Source organism: Cyrtonyx montezumae, unplaced genomic scaffold, assembly GCF_038088225.1.
Source record: "Cyrtonyx montezumae isolate F1298 unplaced genomic scaffold, pur_monq_1.0 scaffold_4, whole genome shotgun sequence".
NCBI classification, from domain to species: Eukaryota; Metazoa; Chordata; class Aves; order Galliformes; family Odontophoridae; genus Cyrtonyx; species Cyrtonyx montezumae.
Window position 1 is genome coordinate 30,617,669 of NW_027072045.1, and position 16,346 is coordinate 30,634,014.

Consider the following 16,346-nt stretch of genomic DNA (forward strand, 5'->3'; position numbering starts at 1 on the left):
AGATCCTCTATCCATGCATTGCCAGTTTGAGAAACATGAACTAAATACAAGCGGTGAAAATACCTTTTCAAATGACTGGGATACACTGAATAAGTAAATTATACTGACAATTTTGAAAATATAAAACCAGAGACTGTTCTTTTTGCAAGAAATAAGATATGACTCAGTTCAGCTCAGAGAAAAGACCAACTGTTCACACCATCAGAATCCTCAAATTGATTACAAGGTGATATATGTGCTTTTTGCAGGCATTTGAAGAAAAATGGATCTTGCATGCAAAATATGGTTAATTTGCTCCAATGGCTGCAAAACTGATGACAGATGATAAAACTTTCCAGGTTTTCAAACAGATGAATGATTACTATAACAAAGCCAAGAGCACTGAATCACAAATTATTCAGTTGTTAAGTAGGAGTGAAACACAGTCAGAACATGAGAACACAGCCATCTTTTCTTCATCTTTCTAGCTCCTTTCCTCAGGAGTGGGCACAATAGTCATGTAAACTGGATTGTAGGATTTCTTTAGCCATTGTTGCCTGGACTGTTATTTCCCTCCCTTCCCCTGTGGGTCCTGTAGCAGAGTTAGACGTTGCTGCTCAGAGCCTCAGCTCATCAATGTCATGTGAAGTCCACGCTGTCCTACCTCTGCTGCAACACACGTATCAGTGCAAGATACCAGATTATCCTAAATGACTTTACAGGCGTGTCTCAGCACACAGACAACTCGTGCCCCTGATAAGGGCATATTTCTGCATGGCTGTAAGTGCCTGAGCACACTGCGTCATGTTTTCGTTCTCTGTCAGTATGAGAAGTGAAACTTAGTGTTCAGAATTCAGAAATGTCCTCCGACTAACAACTTTCTAGAAAAAAAGTAGTATTGCTATTACTGTGGTTTAGTAAGTATACTGGAGTATAGTTTGTAAATAAAGCAAGTACTCGGTAACACAAGACCTTATTAATTTTTTCCTGAGAAGCAAGGCAAGAGCAGTTACATTCTTGGAGAATTATCCAGTTTGCAGATTAACAAAATAGGAATTAGTAAAGCTCTGTGGTATTTACATGATAGATCAAAGTCCTGACTTCTCTGAGAAATACTCTTATATAGCTAATGACTTCTATTCCTCTGTGATTAAGCTTCTGCTTATGAAGTTGTGCTGAAGAGCAAATGTTGCAGCTACTTCTGTTCGTTGACTCCTTCCATTTATAGCTGCTGTATTTTAGCTGAGAAACCTCAAGTTCTTCATTCAAGTTCCAAAACTATTCTATTGTTTCTCAGCTCAGTATTGTTCAGTTAGGTCACGTATAAAAAAAAAATGACTCAATGGCTTCAGTTCAGTTTTAATTCTTCAGAGCAGATAAACCAAAAGAGTTGGTGTCTCAAATGAAAGTGGTTACAGAGGGATCAGAACAGAAAAGAACTGTGAAAATAAATCCCCTGTACTATGATACGTGCATACTTCAGAATTATAGTGATGCTCACAAGGCTGAGATGGAAGGGATCAAAACATACTGATGATGGCCATACCGTACTTGTCCTGAAGATCAGGATTGGGCCCCAGACTTGTTGCTAAATGGTAGATGTGTGAGGGTTGAAACCAGTTTCTGAATTGTTGAGGAAAATCTCTTCTGTCCAAAGTTAAGTAGATTTCATAAATTTGCCAATTTTTCTTTGTGAATGTGCATATCCGCATGCTGAAACATAAGATCCGAGTAGGCAGCTTGTAGCTCTGAAAATAAGGATAGATGTGTTTCCCAAAGGGGAAAATTGATGTATATCCAGACAGTCCAATGAATTTTATTAGGTTTCATGGGAACAAGGAGAATTACATCACAAGCCTCAATTAGACATGAAAGCCTCTTCTGCATTATCTCAACATAAGTTGCCTGTTTATACTGAAGAAGAAGAGGTGAAATGGATGTGCAGCATCCATGGTGGCATCTTCTTGATAAAGGTCTGTCAATTAATTTTGTCAGAAACTGATGCAAAGCTACAGTCATACTGAGCGCATAGAAATGTAGATAAAAATGGCACAGGTGTTCTACATATAATTTGTGCTTGGGTACCAAGTCATAGTTTCACTCTTATCCTTTTCACTTTTTGTCTTACTTAAGTTTAATTTCTAACTAAACAGCAGTTTTTCTAAGTGTCAGGAGTTTTCAGTTATTGCCAGAATGTATTTGAATTAGTACAATCAATCCTAATATTCCCAGCAGTAGCCAATATATGAAAGCCAAATTCCACTTTTTTCCTCCCTCTTCCTTCAGCTGCCTCTGCAGTGAGGAGTGCGACACTGCCACGTTCCCCCATTCTATGCAGGAGAGATATGGCCCCGCACAGCTTTCACAAGAAGTGACTCTAAAAGATCAGTGCCAGGAAAAAATAAAAATTATTGTGTATCATATCTGCTTCTCTTTTAGGTAACAGTTATCAAGGTCACGGGAATTTTGATTTTCCGCACGGGAATCCTGGTGGAACATCTATGAATGATTTCATGCATGGGCCACAGCTGTCACATCCCCCAGACATGCCCAGCAGCATGGCAGCTCTGGACAAACCTCTCAGTCACCCTATGCAGGAATCTGTAAGTAATGGTGCTGCAGACGTAGATCTTTCTTTGCAGGAGTGAGATGCTCCAATCAGGCAAATGGACTTTCTGTGACTTGATTTTCCTTGTTTTGGATTCCTAACTTTGGCAGCATTTGAAATGGAGTAGCCCTGAGAAATGTTGTCAGAAATGTCAATTTTAGTTTCTGGCCTTTTTAAGTTTGTGGAGAAATGTTTTTAAGGTGTTTTTTTTTTTTTTAATTGTTGTTTAAGTTTGTTTATCTGAGTGAAACAACCTGGCTCAATGTTCTTGTCTTAATCCTTGTGCTCTCCTCTGACGCCTGAAAAAAAGCTAGCCAGCATGTGAATGTCCATCCTCTGCAGACAGCTTGTTATAGCAAGACATTGACTGATTTCAGAACAGGGACAGAGTCTTCCCTTACTTTGTCCCTGAAGGCTAAGTTTGAATCAAAGCTTTTTCTAAGGAATTCTATCCAAGTAGAATAAAATGCACCTTGAAGCTATTGGGAATAAACAAACCTGTAGATTTCAAGGAGAGATGCTGCTGCTGGTCTGAGAGTGCTCCAATGTAATAGATTTAAAAACAGAGGTTCCTCAGGTCTCCGCTGGAGAGGCAGAACTGCTCATTAGAAAAGCAGCTTACTCAGTGAACCAAGTTTTATGCACAGAACTTTATATCCAGAAGATGTAGTGCTGCAGCAACTAGATGATAGAAAAGTTAACAGCAGTGTTTAGCTCTTAAGCATGGTTAGTCATCTATTTTAACTCTGTGTGGTGTGTGTGTGTGTATATATCTTTTTATATTCGATGAAGTTACAGGGCATGGGCTTTATAGTGTGATGTTACTGCACAGGATGTTTAACTTGACAAGTCATCTATGCTGTGTCTTCATTGAGTACTAGAAAGTACTATTTCAGAATGTAACGAGGAAATGTGGTAGCAGATGCTTACAGAAAGCCTATTCAGTCATTGTCTCCTGTAGCTGGCAGTGGGCATTCTGAGGAGGATGGTGAGAAATAGGAAGGGATCAGAGAGAGCATTCTCAGTATAGCTTGGACAGATCCCAAGTGAGAAGAATGTCTGTAAAGGAAGAGTCCAGAAACTGTAATTTACCACTTCACAGGCTAATAAAGGGCAGAATAAGCATGCTGTAAATTTAATTCTACTTTGGCAAATTTTACTTACTCAGTCTAATGAGCAACCTGAATATCTGCATCTGAACCAACTGTACAGCATGAAAATATAGTAGTGAGGTGAAGTGCTACCAACCTGAACCACTCACACACAGCTGCTGTCCTTTGAATCGAAGCCGCAGGGAATTCTTTTCCACCTCCCATTCCATGACACCTACACCCTCACTCCATCAGTTAACTGCTTTACATTTGCTGTAACAGTTGCCCTGTTAAAATGATATGAAGCAGTTGAATATGAAAGTGAAGAATCTGTGGCTTTCTGAAAATTGGACTCCTTACAGATAATAGCAAAGTTAAAAGTTGCTCAAGGCTGTGCATGCTGCAGAACTGTAAGAGGTTATTTGGGCAAATGTTAATAGATGTTTGGTTCTGTGGGTCTGTCCATAGCAGATCTAATGCTTGCTTATGACAGCTAGCAAAACATTTGCCCCGCTTCTTCCTCTTCTATCATGATATGCAAGCTATGCTAGTCAGGAAAGGGAAGTGGCACTAAAGCAGGCTCCACCTGGCTTATGTCAGTGCATGATTTGCTTTAATAAGGATCCGTTTTCATGTCTCTTATCACAATGGAATTAGACTGGCCTTGCCAATTTGGCCATACAATTTGTAGGCCACTTCTGTGGACTGATAGTGCTCTAACAGAGCTTTGTCAATATTACTACGTCTCTGCTCTCCTCGTCTGTTTTTTCTTTCTTGACTTGAACAAATGACTTAACCTGATGATTTTTTTTCCACTATCAGTTCACCACTGAGATGAAAGAAATATCATTCTGCAGCTGGCAAGCTCTATTGCTGTTCATCTTAGCACTCCTAGAGGTCACTCTTAGACTGACTCGTAAAGAACTGTGTTCTTTGTGCTATTAAACAGATGATGTAGTTGTGTCTGCTATAAACTTTCCTTTTACAGATTGTAAATATTTTAAGAGTGCCGCAGTTTACTCTCCTAAAAACAACTCTGAATTACTTTGCTATGTAAGCAGTGGCAACTTCGTTAGACTCAGCATTCATATTGTAGGTTAGTGCTTTAATAAAACACTGGAAGTTTCAAACTCGAGCTGGAGACCCACAGGTTGCATTGTTTAGAGTGTTTTTGCTCCAGTGTTAATTTATCATTAGTCAGCTGAATAAAGACAGAAAAATAGTCCTGAGCATTTACCCTGTCACAGGTAGGCCTGGATGAATGCCATCAGATGGATTTTGAAGCTGCATGGGCTCTTGAAGATTATGATAACCCTCAGTGTTACAATGAACGACACCCTGTCCAACAGTTATCTCTGCCCAAGATACTTCCTTGTCAACAAAATATTTATATAATGTTTGTATATGGGAACATAATGTATAGAATTTCTAACCTGTTTATCCATTCTGAAATATGTCTAAAAACATAAATGCCTCTTGGTTTAAATAATTACTTCTGTAAGCACACCAGTGTGACTTTTGACGTGTGCATTTGGGGATAAATTTAAGAGAATTTTCAAGATGATCCTATTTTGTTTTATTTTCTGGAAACAACTTTCCTACTTCAGCAACGCTGTCTTTAATTGCTTTTTACTTTTTATTATTATTGAACTTTCTTACTTTGCACAGTTTCTGTTGCACGTGTTCTCAATGAATGAAGAAGGAAACCATACTATTTGGACAGACATCTACTTTCACTCGGACTTTTGCAAAGTTCTTAGGCTGCAGATTCATTTACATTAAGCTGTGGTCTATGGGCAGATTTTATACAAGTTTATCCCTAAAGTAACAACAATAATGTTACAGAATACATTCCAGGTAGTCAAAGGGTGACCCTGATGGAGAGAAAAGTGTACAACAGTACTTTGTAATAGTTATTTTGAAGTCTCATATGGGAAAGAGACCCAAAAACACTTCTACATGTAGAATCCTGCTCATTTCCACCAACGGTCCTACTGCCAAACTATTGAAAAGGACTTCCATGTAGCTGAGTATGAGTGTCCCACTGTATCGCTGTTCAGATGTCAGTTTTCTTGCGAGTGGAAAAATGTTTCTTTATAAAATGTCTGTTTCTGTGATATTTTTTTCTTAATATCTGGGAATATTTTAATTAAGTTTTGTAATAACCTCCCTTTTGCTTTCCAAAACTGAAGGTTAAGGTTACAATAACTTGCAGTTTACTGTGATATCAAAGGGTCAATGCTGACATGTGACATAGCATTTTGCTGGTTTCTGTTGGCTTGGCTGGATGAATTTCATGCTGTTGTTGTATGTATCTGTTCTTTTGTTTCAGCTCCACTGTGTGGCAATATGTAGCATTTCTCAAAAAATGTTTACATTTTTTGCTTCTCCATATACCCAATTAACATGAAACGACTGATTCTAAGGCATTCACACTCTTTTTTTCTTGCGGCACTGTAGTCAAGTCCCAAAGAGTCCACTAGCATTAAAAGTGACATGTAGCAGAAGGAAAAAATGGATTTATACATTTTTGTTGCTTCTCTGTAATGTGAGAAAGATTTATTTATTTTTTTCTTCATTTTTCCATACTCGGTTTTAGAAGATGGATACAGTTTGGTAGTTTATTCCTCAGTGCAAGCATAAAAAATACAAGGTTTTTGCTAGAAAACTTATCCATATCAAAATAAAAATTCTGTTGTGCAATCTTGGTTTAATTTAAGATACCGTGTTGCACTAAGCAGTCAGGCTGTGTATCAGCAGGTACATGGCCACCTCTGGCAGCTCTGTGGGTGGCTGAGGAGCTTGGCTAAGCAAGCCCACTTGGCTTTTTCATCCATCAGCTAAGAAAATCTTCAGCCCTTAGAAGGAATGCTGCATTCTGAAGAGATGGATGAAAATAAAATAGAGGGAGGCATAGAGAAGGGCTGGCGTTTGCCAGATGTTTGTAACAAGCTGGAACAAGAATAGGCAGCAGTGTCAGGCAAGCTATCCAATAAGGAATCTGAGCAGAAATCATGCATTTTCTCCCTTAAACGGTTTGCTGGCACAGGGATCATTATTCAACAAATTATCCATTCATTCCTGAATTTTTTTAAGGGCAAAGCATCTGCCTGGCTCAAGCTGAGCAGCACTGTCAGCCCCCCACAATCCCGTGGGCTGCTTGGTTTGTACCTTCAGCCACAGTTTTCCACATTACAGCGAAGCAAATGCAGCAGCACAAACCCAGTGCATTTATTTCCCCTTTGCAGATGACATCCAAAAAGCCAAAACATTTCCTTCAGCATTGGGATATGGAGCTTTCTTTTCCAATTGCGCTTTTTTTTAATTTTAATTTCCTTTTTTTTATTTTTCTTCTTCTTTTTTTTTTTTTTCCTTCTTTTTAATTCATTTACGTTGTTTCCTTTTAACATGCAGATACAGAGTCAGGCACCGCGAGCACTGTACCTTGTGGCCTCACTTTCTTTTCCTGCTTTTTTCCTCCTCCGCAGATCCCTCATCCCGGCAGCACTGATCAGTCCCATACTTCCATGCAGCAAGGTTTGCACGTCCCTCACCCCAGCAGCCAGTCAGGGCAGCCATTACATCACAGCGGGCCTCCCAGCCAGCAGTCCCGGCAGCCGCCCCCGGCCGCTTCTGGCAACCATCCACACAGTGACCTGACCTTTAATCCCTCCTCAGCCTTAGAGGGTCAGGCTGGTGGACAGGGAGCACCTGACATGCCGGAGCCCTCGCTGGATGTAAGTCTGTGTCATACTATCATCTGCCTGCCATAGCGTGTGCTTGACATGGCGGTGGGAGGGTGGGCGGGGTGCGGGGATGGGGAGCCGCTTCCACAGCACATGCCATCGTCTCATGCTTGGGTACATGGGCGTAGTCACTGCAGCTGAGGTGACAGGGCGCTCCTGGCTTGCTGTGGAAACTCTTCCGTTTTAAGCAGCTGCATGACGTGCCAGCCATGTCCTCCTCGTAGTAGGGAGGCAGGTGTCAGACAGCAGGTCGAGAGTCTGCCCAGAGAGATCTCCCATCCCCTCGTCGCCGGATGAAAGCACTTGTGTGCATGAACCCAGGCTGTGGAGCTGCTGCAGCATCTGCATTAGGAGGAGGCGGCAGCGCGTGGGCCGGGCTTGGGCCACACAGTGCCTGTTGAGCCGTGTGCCGGTGCTGCTTCAGCCTTGCAGGACCTGGCGGTGGGGTCCATCCTGGCTCTGGGCCCTGCCACCGCACTCAGCAGCAAACATCCTGCTCCCATGCCATGCTAGTGCTGCAGATGAGCAGCAAGGATGTCTTCTGTCTCCGTAGCCAGGGTTGAGGGCAGCTTGTGACTGAATGGAGATGAGCTTAGTGTTAAGGACAAAAGTAACGTCTGCAGCCACCCACTGCTAGAGCTGGGAGTGAGCTACCTGAGGTGTCCCTCTGGTCAACCACCCAATTCCCAAAGGTTATATTTCTTAGTACTAAGGTTGGGTTTTTGTTTTGAGTCATGCATTCCTGTACTTGTATCTTCTGTCTGGTCCGAAGTCTGCCGCACGATGTATTTTTCTGAGAGAAGTGTTTACTCTGTGCCTCAGGTTTATTCCTGTCTGTGCTGTTGCTGTGTGCGTGCCTGTTCCCTGTCCCATGACAGCACTGTGCCGTCAGGCGGCCTCGTGGGGGCAGGCGGGGAGGGGGTTCAGGCTCCAGGCATTGGGAAAAGCCCTAAGTGAGCAGTGTCATTGCTGGGGCCAGACTATGTCAGGCACACAGCATGGCCATGGTACATCCTTCAGGAGCTGTAGGTGATGTGGCAACCGGAGGTCTGAGCCCTTAAGGATACCATGTGAGTAATATCAATAGGTGAAACGAAAGTCTCATTTTTTCTTCGGGTGTTTAGGTAGCGCTGTACATTGTTATGGGTCAGGCAGTCATTCCTTGGTGAAAAGGAAATACACATTTACCATAGTATTGTGGGTATTGCTGATGGAGGCGTTCAGTGGGAGACTGAAACTGCCATAGCTGAATGAAGCGAGTGCTGTGCAGTGTAGAGAGCATAGGGCTTGGAAATATCTGTGAGCTCAGTCACGCTCAGATGAGTGATGTCCGTGCGTTTAGCTACCAGTGACTGTGTTGTGGAACCAGGCTGAGCGAGGCACCATGCAACATTGTCTGTGAGCTGGAACCAAACTGAGGAATGCCCCACGGGAAGCTGGGCTCACTGCCTGCTGGCACAACCAGGGTCATTCGTTAGTGCTTCAGTGCAGTGCAGGCCAGGGCTTAACCAGGAGATAGAGGGATATATCTCATATAGAGGGAGATGACCCACGCTCACACCACAGACAGCAGAGACAAAGGGTGTGGATGCCTGGTGAGAGCATTACAGTGTATTCACTTCAGGAGCATGGGGTGCACTCTCCAAATTCTGCCAAATCCAACACACCCTCACAGTGCCTGCCCCTTCCAGCTCTCCATTCCTCCTGGCCCAGCACTACACCCAGCTGAGCCCTTGGATTTGCAAGGGGCTGCCATGAAGATCCTCACGCTCCAGCTGCAAAGCTACAGTACCGGCTCCTGGCTCATGGGCCCTGTGTTGCAGAGGCCTGCATGCAGGGAAACACCCCACCATTCAGAAACGTTCTTCTTGTTTTCAGAATTTCCTTCTCTTCGCCCTTTTTCTCCTTTAGACTGTGTCAAAGTATGCTTTAATTAGCAAAAATTGGACGATTCTCTTTTGAGAAGTCTTAGAAACATTTAGTCTTGAATTTTTGCCATTACTTCATCATATGAAATACACGCTCAAAATTTAGAAGACTGCATCTTTAGAGATAAAGAGTGTATTGTTCAAGACTTTCACCTTTCTAAAAAAAAAATCCTCTGTATAAAAGAATGAGCCTCAGACACATTAAGTTAAGTTTTTAAAATTTAGTTGGAATATCTGTGGGATACATTCAACCATTTGTTACACCATACTACACCATAAACATGTGGTGAGGCTGCAGTTTTCTTTTAGTCCCATACTAGATATTCAGAAAAACTATGCCAGCAGGTGAAGCACATTTAAAAGCTGTGTATCTTTAGTCTAGCACTATGACAACAGCAGTTAAAACTGTGGATAAAAGGAGGAGGTGTTTTATGAAAAACATTCCCTCTGGGACAATTTGTTTATGCAAGCTTGACTTTTCTTTTTTTTTTTTTACTTTTTTTTTTACTTTTTTTTTAATGCTTAGGAAGCAATAAACTTCCTTTTTCATTTCACATATAGCTTATTTAAAAATATGTTCATCCATTTAAGCATAGAGAAGCATATAAATATACCAATTGTGTGCTAACTGTGATGCGATCATGGTTTTAGTTTCATACTCCTTGAAAACACAGAACAATTTAAAATGAATTTCTTGTAATTACTGTTACGTTTCTTAAATCATTCCATGTTTTTCTGTCCTGGCCACAACACAATGCTGAATATAAAGGGAGCTTATTACAAACTCTTCCCTGTCAGTTTGTAAGTACTTTTCCTTTTTACCATGACATAGTAAGCTGCAAAATAAGTCAGAAAATATTGCTTCTCACAAAACCCAGTAGCTGAGGTGTGCTTGTTGATCTGTCAGATCAAAAAGAACCTGAGTGGTGCTTGGGAAAAACGAAGTAATTCTATCTGAAACACAGTGTTAGTGAAAACTTAAGTTAAAAAACTTTTCATCTTGATACCTTTAAAACTTTGTGGAGATCAGTGCATCTTCGGTTGGATGGAGTGTTATGCCCCTGACCTTTTAAAACATCTTGAAATGCACGTAAACTGAAGTTGAATCAGCACTTCCGAACACCATCAGTTGTCACTGCCACAGAAAGCAAAGATCATCGGCCTACCTTGCCCCTCAATGGCCCTTACTGCTCCTTAGGACTCTTGGTGGGTTTTTTGTTTTTTATTTTGATCTTGGGGCTTTTTTTGGTCTGGGTTAGTTTCAGCACCTGGCGAGTTCCAGTCCAGCTCACTGCCCAGTCTGTGTGTCAATGCTCAAGGAAGGGATGGATAGGGTGGCCAGGTTCCCTGGGGATGCAGGCTTAAAGCAGTTGCCACGCTGCAGCCTGCCAGCCACGTACACCAGGCTTTGTTGATCCGCTTTAAGGCTCAAATAAGTCTTACCTGACTGCATGGTTCAAGTTTCTATTCAGTGTTTTACATGAAACTAACCTACGTAACTAGCACTTATCACGAAGGTCTTGTCAACATCACTTAGGTGGGAATTAAGCTATGTTTATTGGTAAGCTTTGTGATGGGGAAGTTGAGTAACACAGACAAACAAGTGGCTACTACATCATCTTAGGGTGTTACACAGCATTACTGCTGTCAGATTTATTTCAATATGAAAGACGGTTTCCTGGAATGAATGGTGTTTAATCCCTTTTTTCCACAATTGTATTTCTGTTACCTGTAATTTTCCTTTTATCTTTATATTTTATAGCTGCTTCCAGAACTCACAAATCCAGATGAGCTGCTTTCGTACCTGGATCCTCCTGATTTGCCAAGCAATAGCAATGATGACCTTCTGTCTCTCTTTGAGAACAACTGAACCCATGTGTATTCCCCCATCCCTTTCACTTGTTCATACGTGTGGCTGCACAGCAAGGACTCTTAACACTCCTTTTCCACAAAAGAAGAAAAAAACACTTCCCAAGTTGATCCAGTGGTGCACTCCCTGCTTTCTTCATCTCAGAACTGCTTTTGTCAGCTTCAAAAACTGTGAAAGTGACGGGAGAAAAAATACACAAAAAAGTGCAGTAATCTCAGAATCCGCCCTGCTACACGTCCCAACGAAACACAGACAGTTGTGCAGCTATTGGAAACCCTGTTTGTTGTTCATCCTATAGAGAGAGAGTTCTGTGATAAACATAGTGTGAAGTATCTTGGCAAAAACAAATCTTGGCAAGGGAAGAAAAGGCAACAAAATGGAACTGTCTTTAATTGACCTGTCTCAGAGTGTCCTTCCAACACATGTTCTTCCATTTTTTTGAAACTATCTCCCTCCACCCTGCTTCTCCTCTGTCCCTCTCCAAGCACAGGTTTGTGTTGGAGTAATTGTTCTGGCCACACACAAAACGAAAAATAAAAACGCAAACAAAGCTCCCAAAAGCACAAATCGTACAGTCAAGTGGCAAAGGTAGGGAAGAAATATGAGCCCGTCAGAGGGAGACAGCAGCTTTAGTAAACACGTCGTCAGTAATGGAGTCCCGAGCATCTCCAGGTCACAGCCGTGTGTGTTTGGACTTAGAACTAAGTTCAGGAATCTTAAACACTTCTTTGCAAAGGATTCCTCTGTTCAAACACAAGCATTGGAAGCACACGGAAAAAAATAAAAAAAAAATACTTTCAATGTTTAGGGTGTTTCTGTGGTTTTGGTTTCAAATCAATACCGTTTGTGGCTGCGTTGACACCCAGCTGTCGAGATTGTTGTAACAGGTCTTTTTGCCATATATTCCATACCGAATGGAAAAGAGAGGGAGGGGGGGATGCAAACCAAAACACTCTTTATTATTATTACCTACAGCCTTTGCTTCCTGAGCATTTGTGTCACTGTGTGTCTTGCACAACACATAATAAGACAAGCTGGGTTGAAGGCGGATAGGAGATCGTTGCAGGATGGGGGAGAGTAACATCACGATCTGCGTAATTATTTTTCATAATCAGCTTGAAAAGGGGCATTGAAATTGGATAGACATAGCTTCCTTTTTATTTTGCTTTGTGTTCTGTTTTCATGACTGTTACAAATAATTCAACCTTTTCCTTTTCTCCTCCTTCAGTTTCTTTTTTCAAACCTTAGGTGCCAGGAAGAGATTGTTCTCGTGAAGGAAAGGGCATGGGGAGGAAAAGTGACTTGGTAGATTGCTGCTGCCCTCAAGAGACCCTGATGCCACAATCACTGTCTTGCCCCTGTGATCCGTGCTTCTCGTGTGGTTGCTTCTCCTGCATGAGCTTCCTATTGCTTCTGTGCCCATTTCTGTGCTCTTTGTCTCTCTCTCTCTCTCTCTTTCTCTCTTATAAATTATGTACAGTAGCTGTGTAAGAAGTGCATGTGTGCCAACTTTGCCCTCGTGGTGCAACATTTCAGCTTTTGCCCACTGTAGAGTTATTGGTTAATTTCTTTCTGTCATTAAAGCAGATTTGACCCTACTCCTTTCCTCATCCCAAATCCAATCCAGGAACTTTGATTTGCTCGCCACAACGCGTTTTAAACTTAAGTGCCAGACAAATTTTGTTTGTTCCCATCTGTTTGACTAGAGAGTTTCCCAGCCCTCTGTGTTCACTTTGCAAGCTGTAAATGGCATGCTACGTGCTTACAACTCTGGATTTGCTTTCCTCACCAAAGTCACGTTTGTAAATTCTTTGCGGTTCTTGTCTTATTTTGCTCTTTAACGTTTCCCACTACTGCTGTACATGCGTCGTGATATATATATGCTAGTCAGCAGCACCTTGCTGTAGATATTAAAGGAAATGGCGGTTTAGTTCTTTTATTTTCCAGTAGGAGTATTGAATCTGTCAAACATATTATGTAGAGATGGTCCCACACTTATATTTTTCCTGTTTCGAGTTTTTTTAAGAAAGGCGCTGTTCATTATGCAAAATCAATTATTTTAAGAATTGCTATTGTAAATATCTTTGTGAATATTTTAGTATTGTCTTTGATAATATTCAACATTTTCATGATCTGATTATACTTTTGCTGGTGTTTTTAAATACCTTGTCTGAAAAAATATATGGGTCCTTTTTTAACAAAACAAAAAAAAAAATTTGAGGGTTCTTTAACAGAATAAGGGAGGTTTTTTTTTTTTCTCTTCCCCCTCCTCCACCCTCCCCACTGCCCCTCCCCCCCCCCAACCCATTTTCTTTTGAAAAATTATCCCAAACTTCATATCCATTTACCTGATGAATGAATTGATACATCAGGCAGTACCTGGACAATCAGGGCCCAGCTCTGTCATGGAAACACAGTAAGAAGTGATTGCCTAGGGCAAAAATCCCACCACCCAGCCAGTCCATGTTGCCTGCCCATGTGGTGCCTGTGGGCTGGTGACAGCAGTGGTCTTGACCCTTTGCCCCAGTGAGCAGGACACCTAGGAGCAGCTGTCTGAACAGGTGAAGATGCACTAAGGCAAGCAGCGAGTATGTAAGGTACCGTATTTATATCACTGTGCTGGTGTTCCAGCCTGCAGAGCTGGGCGCACTAACACGAAGGGATGTTGGTGGGTGGAGAGGGAAACAGTATAGTACACTTTATTCTGCTTAGAAGTGTCTTTTTTCTTATGTAGGCTTGACAACCTGTAGAGGATCTCTGCAGAATATTAAAGATACCTTGGTATAATACATGGTAATGTGGTTTGTGGTATGGTGCTGCTGCCACACCACCGCTAGGAAAGACCATTCTTCAGTTACAGATGTGTTTTGTAGTCATTTTACTGTAGTAGTTTTCCCCTGTATTTTTTGCTGCATTGTTTATATGTGTATTGAAGTCATTTTCAAGGGTGGCAAATGATAAACTGGCATTATGCCCTTAGAGTTTTGTTGTTTCGTTTCTTTTCGGGGGAAGTTTCTTAAGCCATAGGTTTTGGAATAAAGAACATTTCTCAGTACTAGATGGAACGGGTTGCTCAGATTTTTTAATTGATTCTGTTTAATGCTCCACTCTCCACTGTTTCCTGAGCAGCTAAGTTAGTCACCTGAAATTACTTTTCTCTTAAACACAACGTTAGTATTTTAAACCAGGTATGTTAAGAATTGACCTTTTGCTAACTGGTAGTATTTAAAATGTATCATTTGGAAGTACCTGTCGGAAAGAATAAAGGGAAAAATAAAATCATATAGATATAAGCAATATGTTTGGAGCAGCATTTGCATCTGCTTTGTACAGAAATAGAGCGTTAAAGCGGATGGTTGACATGTTGGACCTTAGAGAAGCGTTCAGTTTCTAAGCAGAACTTACGAGAGAAAATGCGATTTTTACCCATCACCCAAATGTTGGACATGTGAGACAGTTTTAAAACCATGTCAGCTAAAATCAGGTACTGTATAGTGGATCCAATATGGAAAAGCTTCTAAATGAAAATTTAGTTATTTTTTTATCTGTTCACTGCCGTATTAAAGTTTAGAGGAAAAAAACCTAGCAAATAGGGTAATCACAGTCATTTCTTTTAAAGCTTAATTATTATATGAAATTCCAGTAGTATTTTTCTTCTTCTTTTTTTTTTGTTTGTTTGTTTACTTTTTAATTGTTTCCCTATGGAAGTTCATCTGGGAAAGAACCCACAGAAATCTACAGTTCTGCTGCCAAGACATTATTATAGGACTGACAGATACACGCCAATGTCTGCAGCGGAGACTCAAGGGACATCTGTACATATGTAAATGACAAATAGAGACATGTTAACAGAAATGCATTCATTTTCCTTGGAATGTGCATTGTTTTTATTTCGCAGGAAAAAAAAAAAAGCTTGAAGCTCCATCTTATGTGGAAAATGAATCCTGTTTGTTAGCGTTCGTGGAGTCTCGGCATTCGTTTCACTCTCACTTCTGTAATATACTCTGATCCTTCGTTTTGTTTTGTTTTATCTACATGTAATATTTAGCTTACGTGTACTAGTCTATCACCTGTGTATTTTTAGGGTGCTACAGAAATAATGAAGAAAAATAAGGGGATTGCAAAAAAAAGTAAATTGTAACCAAATTCATACTTTGTACAATTTTTGATATTGCGATCAGAGGGGAATTAAAAAAAAAAAAAAAGTACAATCTGAAGAAACATGCAAAAATGGCCATTGTCTTTGTTTGTACATTGTATGTACAGTACAATGCAATCATTTCATACTTTAAACTGGTCAGAAAAAATAATTGTGATTTTTAGTCTTGCAAAACTGTATGTAGTTAGATGATGTGACAACCTAATATTTATCTAATAAATATGTATTCAGATGAAACCTGTATATTAGGTGTTCATGTGGTTATTTTGTATTTAAAGATCAAATTATTTGACTATTGCTAGACATTTATATACCCTGTTGTAACACTGAGGTATTCTCATTTGCTCATGTTAATTTTTTTTCCTAAATAAATTTACGAAATAAGGTCTGGCTAATTGGCAGCTGCTTTGTAAATTTTCAGTTTCTTTTTGAAACCCCCTACTTGCCCTTCTCCCTCCAGGCTCAGCTGAAGGTTATGTGTGCAGGATGCCGCTTCCCGAGGAGCACAGCTTGCTGCAGGAAGGGAAAAAGGTGCCAACCGGGGAGGAGGAGACACAGGCTAGGAGATAAGGAGCACAGATTTACTGATAGGCGCAGGATCACGTCGAAGGAAAAAAAACAACATGAAATTGTTATGTGATTTTCAGGTCAGCACAGAGGGTCCTGCATACCACCAAAACACGGAGCGATTTCTTTGAAGTGAAATATTTGCACTACATGAATAACAAAAGGAGGCTCATCTCTTGTTCTGACTTGTACTCTGAAATGTAATCCCTGTGGAGGGATTGACCATCCAGCAGCACAGAAGACTGTTAGCTTTCTCTTTGTTTTAAATTCTCATGAGTCTCATTACTTTTCTTTTAACTGCAATCTGTCATTTAGGGGAAACCAGTAATGGGAGATGAATATATACGAAATACATATATTTTTGTAATATATTCCCATTTAAAGCTGAAGGTTGGTTT

General features: G+C 40.9%; 1 protein-coding gene across 4 annotated transcripts in view; it reads left to right on the plus strand.

Moving 5' to 3' along the window:
* ZMIZ1 (zinc finger MIZ-type containing 1) overlaps nt 1–15,357 on the plus strand; it is a 325,535-nt gene extending 310,178 nt beyond the window's left edge. For all 4 annotated transcript variants that reach the window (XM_065746678.1, XM_065746680.1, XM_065746679.1 and 1 more), the window contains exons 21-23: nt 2,419–2,582; nt 7,167–7,415; nt 11,115–15,357. In XM_065746678.1, coding sequence (XP_065602750.1) covers nt 2,419–2,582; nt 7,167–7,415; nt 11,115–11,222 — 521 coding nt within the window. In that variant the 3' untranslated portion in view covers nt 11,223–15,357. The remainder of the gene's footprint in view (nt 1–2,418; nt 2,583–7,166; nt 7,416–11,114) is intronic.
* The last annotated feature ends 989 nt before the right edge of the window (nt 15,358–16,346 follow it).